This window comes from Mastomys coucha, unplaced genomic scaffold (assembly GCF_008632895.1).
Source record: "Mastomys coucha isolate ucsf_1 unplaced genomic scaffold, UCSF_Mcou_1 pScaffold9, whole genome shotgun sequence".
Classification (NCBI taxonomy): domain Eukaryota; kingdom Metazoa; phylum Chordata; class Mammalia; order Rodentia; family Muridae; genus Mastomys; species Mastomys coucha.
The window spans coordinates 62,961,884-62,968,518 of NW_022196915.1; the positions used below are offsets into that span (position 1 = coordinate 62,961,884).

The 6,635-nt window shown below is 46.2% G+C and overlaps 1 protein-coding gene across 8 annotated transcripts in view; it reads left to right on the plus strand.

Moving 5' to 3' along the window:
- The window catches only part of Tsc22d1 (TSC22 domain family member 1), a 104,900-nt gene extending 98,351 nt beyond the window's left edge, over positions 1-6,549 (plus strand). For 4 of the 8 annotated variants that reach the window (XM_031362390.1, XM_031362386.1, XM_031362388.1 and 1 more), the window contains exons 3-4: positions 4,877-4,925; positions 6,059-6,544. In XM_031362390.1, the coding sequence (XP_031218250.1) occupies positions 4,877-4,925; positions 6,059-6,316 (307 nt within the window). In that variant the 3' untranslated portion in view covers positions 6,317-6,544. Of the gene's footprint in view, positions 1-3,825; positions 3,923-3,981; positions 4,470-4,876; positions 4,926-6,058 lie in introns of those variants that run through there. The other 4 variants (XM_031362389.1, XM_031362393.1, XM_031362394.1 and 1 more) reach the window with 3 other exon arrangements.
- The last annotated feature ends 86 nt before the right edge of the window (positions 6,550-6,635 follow it).

Here is a 6,635-nt window from a genome sequence, read left to right on the forward strand (position 1 = left end):
AAAAAAAAAAAAAAAAAAAAAAAAAAATAGTCCTTGTCTTAGGATTCTATTGCCTTTGTTGTATGCAGCTCTAGCTGTGGTCTCCCCTGCCCACTGCTTTTCTTGATTTCAGTGTCCAGCATATTGTACAAAATATCTAAAAATGTTATTCTAGCTTTGCACTAGGGAGAGAATTTGGCCAAGTGAGGACTGGCCAGTGCAGCCCCTTCCTCTCAGAACCGTAAGACCTTTGTCTCTATGGTCTTGTGGCAGCGGTAGAAAAAACTGTTTTCTCTGCTGTTACTGTTCTGTTTGTAACTTGCCTTTTCTATCTGTGAGCTTTGGCAATGCCTTTCCATCCCTCAGTTGTTGTGCCCTGTGACGACGACCAGATGACCAGCTTTGATGATTTGTTTGGGTTTGGGTTTTGGTTTGCAGTTGCAGGTCTTTATCATCTCGTCTCACCTGGGGACTCCTGCTTTAGAGGATTATCTGGTAACTGCCTTCTCGCCGCTGCTCTCTTTGGATTGCATTCTGTTTGCACATTAGCTTTCCAGAGTCATCTCTCCTGTCTGTTTTCATTCTCTCTTCCTTTTGTTCTACATTTGGGAAGACTTTTCAACCTTGTCCTCTGACCCAAAGAAAGGCTGCGTGCAGCAGCTTGTTCATCTTTTGGTGGCGTTCATTTCTTCTTTTGATGGTGTGCCGAGAAACTATCGCTAAACCGTTATTCACTGTTTATCTGTGAATTTTTAATGTATTTCTGTATATTGAAATACTGCTTTAACTTGACAGGTAAAATTATCCAGTGATTTTTTTTTTAAACTGCTTTTGTTTATTTCTGTGTTCATAGAAATTTATGTGGGCTAGTTTAATACAGCTTGCTAACAAATGCATGGCTTGTCATGCTCTGAGCGGTCAGGAGAGCACTCAGCATCCACTCTTTACAGGGTGCAATCTAATCCTCACTCACTGAGGCTGCTCGTCAGCGGGTCTCTTGACCTATGCTTCCTATCTGAGATTGGATATCCTTTGAGCAGCATCCCTTCATTCATCCCTTCTTCATCCATCACCCTCAGTTACCTTAGTAACCACTGTTCTGCCCTCTACCCCAATGAGATCACCTTCTTTAGAGTGAGACCATGAAGGATTTGTCTTTGACTCTCTGGACTCTGTGGTTCCATCCATGTTGCAGCCATAATAAGATTTTATGTTTAATGGCTAAGTAGTATTTCTGTCTCTGTTCCCGTCTCCAGTCCTGACTCTGTGCTTATCACGTTTTCTTTGGCCCTAAAATCTGTGGTTTTGTTAAACTTGGTATTCTACTTCTGCTTCCTAGGCAACTGAGAAAGTGGGGTGATTGGGGTGGGGGTGGGGGACCTAGACGAGCAATTTTACAAGATGCATCCCTTGCCTGCTTCCTTGGCAGGTCCCTATAGGTTCACAAGGGGTCTAGATGGGAAAAGAGGTTGTTCTAGGTATGTGGGTCTCTGCTTCAGGCAGACCCTCAGACCCTGCCTGTACTGCAATCCCCTCCGACCCTCAGAGACCTCTCCTGTTCTCCTCCTCCTCTTTCCCCATGTTTGGTATCAAGAGTCAGAGGTGGTTGAAGTAGAACCCATTCAAAAACTCAATGCAGGCCACAACAGGAAATTTCAAATGTCTGTGCCTTTTCTTGTCTGTGTAGACCTGATGAAGCTGACTTGTATGGCCCATGCCTTTGGGAGTCTCTTGTGAAGGGCTGTTGCATTTCTTTACAATCTCTGCCCACCTCTTGTCATCTCAGACGTGGCATTAGACTCGCAGATACTTGTCTGGTAAATAGAAGAACCTTTAAGGGAAATTCTCAGACATTCTGACCCAGTGGTTACAGCCCAAGATGATTTCCTCTGTTTCCATTGCCTTTGTTTTAGATTATTTATTCCTCCTCTCCTATAAAAAGCCAGCTTTTAAGGGAATCCAGCACATTTGTATAAGAGATGGAAAACCTCCATTTTTTTTTTTTTCTATATTCTTTGGTCCAGCCAGCTCTCCAGTAGTGGATTAGACAGACTGGTGGTTGTTCATTTTTGCTTCTGTTGCTAATACAGTAGGTAGTCATTCAGTTAAAAATGATAGAAAACAGAACCGATTTAGCTCTCTTATTTATGTTCAAGAACAGCATGAATAAATAAAATCATGTGATCCTTTTTAAATTCCAGCTGGGAATCTTAACCTCATTTCTTCATCTGTCCTGAGCGGGCTTTGGTTCTGTGTTTAGCTCTTTTACATTTACAGGGTACCTTTCTGTGATATTCTTTCCTCTGGGACTGCTGTTCAGTTGAAGTATTTAAAAAGATACAGATTGATAGTTATAATTTGAACTCTAAAATTACAGAAAGGAATAATAGTTCCACTTAGCATTTGTGGACATAGGAACTCCATCCTATTTCATGAGCTATTAGCATTGTTCAGTCTTGTTTCCATTACTGAGAGCGGCGCCTTCAGACAACACACATCATAAACTACAAACATACTAACATTTTTATTCAGAAGCAAAGCCTACCAGGAAACACAATAAAAAATATTGTTTTGTAGCAATACTCATTTCCAACACAGAAGAGAATCACTCTCCTCCTCTTGTACTGTATTCAATATATTTGGTGTTTAACTGAATTAAGACGGTTTCTGAAACCAAATGCCTCTCCAGCTTTGGGACAACTTCAAAGATTGTCTAAGAGACTCTGATGGCATTTTAGGAGAGTTTGTTCCTTGAGGGAGAAGCCTTGTCTTGATAAACCCTTGAGAAAGGGTTTACTCTTCACGTGAGTGTAGAGTGGGCATTTATGTATCATAATCAAGTTTTATTTTGGAATTATTTGAGTACCACTTGCCTATGGAGAGGTCTCAAGCTGTTGGTATTCATTTTGTTATTGTAGTCTTTTGCCACCAGAGGGCAGTATTGTAGAGGTTAAATTTTTCTCAACCATCCTGCAGACTGTATATAACCTGTAATTGGACTTCTGGCCTTAATTTTATAGTATGTTAAAGTATACTCTTCATTGATGCGTCTTCACATATATTTAAATTATTAGAGGTAATTTCCCCTAGGGTTAAGCTACTTTACATCCTTATTTATCTAAGGACCATGGTTTGCTGGCATTATCTGCTCGCCGTGACTGTTAGGAGAAGGGTGCCTTCAGCATCTCTTGAATGGTGAACCATCAAATTCTCTCCTCATTTTTACTGGTTCTGGCCATACTGCAAAGAGCAAAGGCTGCATATTATTAAGGAGTTTATGCTTTTTTTAAACCGTCCCTGACGGTATTTCAATCTCTCCAGTTTAAGAAGACTGAGAATTGCGTCTTGGCGGAATTGAGATCTCACTTCAAGAACCCTTGGCCTTAGGGACTAGCTGAAAATAGATCTGTTTGGGGTTGGCCCTGTAGATTGACTTTTCTAGCTATAAATGGAAGGAGACATAATTACTGGTGCAGTTAGGGGAAGGAGATTTTAAGGCTTACAACTCTGGGGCCGTTTGGGGAAGGTTCCCTACATTTTATCTTGTAGATTCCTTTGACTCGTTTATTTACCTACCAAGGAAAAAATACAATATTGTTCTTTGCACATAACCGATAAAATTTTATGTGGAGCTATCTCCCACCAAAAAAAAAAAAAAAAGCAAATGTAATATTCCTATGAAATTCATTAGCAAGAAAAAGGAATTCCTGCCGCAGGATTATTATCCTTGCACAGAGCACAGCCTCTGTAGCCTCCCGTTAGTGCTTCTTGTAAGAACCCAATAATTGAAATCGAGACGCTGGCGTTCCTGAGTCTTAGTGGTGGGACTGGGCATGCCCAGTAGCCCGGCTGGGTCTGGTTGCAAAGAGCAAGCTTGCGGGCAGGGTACAGCGCCGCCGCAGGGACTAGCCGCTTTGGAGACGGGGGTCTGACTCCCTTAGACGTAAGCGTGCGGGCACCGGGTGCTTTCGGGGACCCCGACGCGAGCCTCGGAGGAGGTGGCGCCCAGCCCCCTCCCTCCCCTCCCTCCCCTCCCCGCCGCCGCGGGCACCGGGAGGGACCGCAGCCCGGGAGCGTGGGGCGGGCCTATGGCGCGGCCAATCGGCGCGGCGCCTGCCTGCCTATATGTGGCGCCGGGGCCGGGCGGCCTCCTCTAGAGGAGTGGAGCCGGCAGCCGGGTCGGACTGAGCTGCTGCAGACGCCGCCGGGTCACTCGAGCCAGCACTGCCGTTCTCACGCCCCGAGCTGCAGACTAGACAGCTAGGAGGCTTTATCTAGTTTCATCCAGGCTACCCGAGCTCGCTCCTTCCCTCCCGCGCTCTTTTTTTTTCCACGAGGCTGTTTTTAAAATTTGGCTGCAATTGCATGAAATCCCAATGGTGTAGACCAGTGGCGATGGATCTAGGAGTTTACCAACTGAGACATTTTTCAATCTCTTTCTTGTCGTCTTTGCTGGGAACCGAAAACGCTTCCGTGAGACTTGACAATAGGTAAATGTCAGCTGGGATAGTTGGTTTACGTTGGCTCGGAGTAAATTGACTTGCGGTAATGCAGGTACCAGATAGCCATGCGAATTCCTTTGTCCATGCCTAGGGTTACTGTGACATAGATGTTGCTTTTTGAAATGGCCAGAAGATCCTTATTTTCGTAGATCTGGCTCGAGAGCAGGCTTTCTTCTATTATGTAATAATTTAGTCCTTTGTGGCTCCCTAAAATAGGGAAATGCCTGGATAGTGTATGGCTGGTATTTTCTGGAGTGTGATGCATTTTGTAGCGTTTAAGAATACTCAAACTATGATGCTAGTAACGTCATTCGAATTCAGAGATCTGTCCTTATCCTGGATGTTAAAAGATCAATTCCATTTATCGATGATCTTTTTTTTATTCTCTCTTCCAGCTCTGGTGCAAGTGTGGTAGCTATCGACAACAAAATAGAGCAAGCTATGGTATGTACTGATTTAAAATTACTTGTCCTCAATGTGGGCACAGCACAAAAACCGAGATGTCTTGGAAAGGACTAGTGCATCCCTTAGCTAAATCCAGACGGTGCTGGTTGTTCTTCGTACAGTCAGAAACCAGCACTAGCTCGCTCTCTCCTGCCAGCGTGGAAAGAAGCCACATATCCTCACGGCTGCCACGGAAGGAGAAGAAGGGCCCCGGGTTCTGAGCGGGGCCCTGCCCTGGACCCATTCACTCAGTGTCGGGATAAGAAGGCAGTAGCCCAGCTTCTTCGTTGCTCGTCTTGGGAGCACCTTCAGCAATGTGGCTTTACTGGGAACCCTGAGATTTTACTGGGGAGCTGGGAGGGTTGGTGTCCCCATCGAGGGCAGCTGGGTAAGGGGTCCCTAGACCACACCAGAACCTCTGGCGAGGTGCTTCGGCCGCACAAAGGAGGGGAATGGGAGAAAAGTTTGGTCTTTCTCGGCCTGCGCCTGGATTTCTCCTATTTTTTATTTCCGCCTTGGTCGTTCTTTGTTATTGGAGCAGCGCCTGTGGCTCTTCTCACGGGATTCTCTGCCCACTGTTGCTAGGCAAACTCTGAACCTTTAATTCAGAGCTATAAATAACTCGGCCTCCCATTGGCTACGACGTCTGCCCAGGTTTCTGTGATGTCAGCTTAATCAGGGGGGATGCGGGGGGAGTAGAGGTGGAGGGAAGAAAATGCGGCAACACGCTCTGTAGGAACTGGCTGCAGCCGGTGCGAGGGAGGGAGGAGACGCTCCCTGCGCTGGGAGGGCCTGGGGGCGGGGAAGCGGCCACTGGGCCTTGGGCCTGGATGAGAACACAGGGCCTGAACGCAGCCCCGGTGCGGTTTGCCATCTTGAATTGGAAACTGGTCTGTAGACGTCATTGGCTCATGTCTGCAGAGAAACTCTGGAGACTTTTGAAAAGCTTGGTCATGTATACGTTAAACTTAAGTATTGCACGGTTGTGATTATGCGCAGATTTCCACAAGTGTGCGTTAGTGCTCTTTGGAGGTAGAATGCATAATTGGTTAGGGAGAGCTAAGCAAGGCATTCAGAAAAGCCAGAGTCCAGGACCTAGTAAGCTAAAGCCTTTCTTTCCCTCTTGTTTCCAGGATCTGGTGAAAAGCCATTTGATGTATGCAGTAAGAGAGGAAGTGGAGGTTCTGAAGGAGCAGATCAAAGAACTAATAGAGAAAAACTCCCAGCTGGAGCAGGAGAACAATCTGTTGAAGACACTGGCCAGTCCGGAGCAGCTCGCCCAGTTTCAGGCCCAGCTGCAGACTGGCTCCCCTCCGGCCACCACGCAGCCACAGGGGACCACACAGCCCCCTGCGCAGCCAGCGTCCCAGGGCTCAGGATCAACCGCATAGCCTGCTATGCCCCAACAGAACTGGCTGCTGTTGTCTGGACTGAACAGACGGAAGAAGAAGATGTGCTAGCGAGAAGCCACCTCCACAGTCACCCATTTCATTGCTGCCTACGAAAGAGACGTGAGACTCACACGCTGCTCTCGCTTTCTCCCCAGTATTAAGCACTCATATGCTTTTGGCTTGAAGAAATGTACTAGTTGAGTGAATTAAAGGTTAATCAGAGAGTGAGCATGGATGTACCCTGTGCACTGTGGCAGATGTCTGAGGAATGGTTTAATTGTCGCTGAGGAGCTGTGTGCCTTTTCAACCCTCCCCAGCC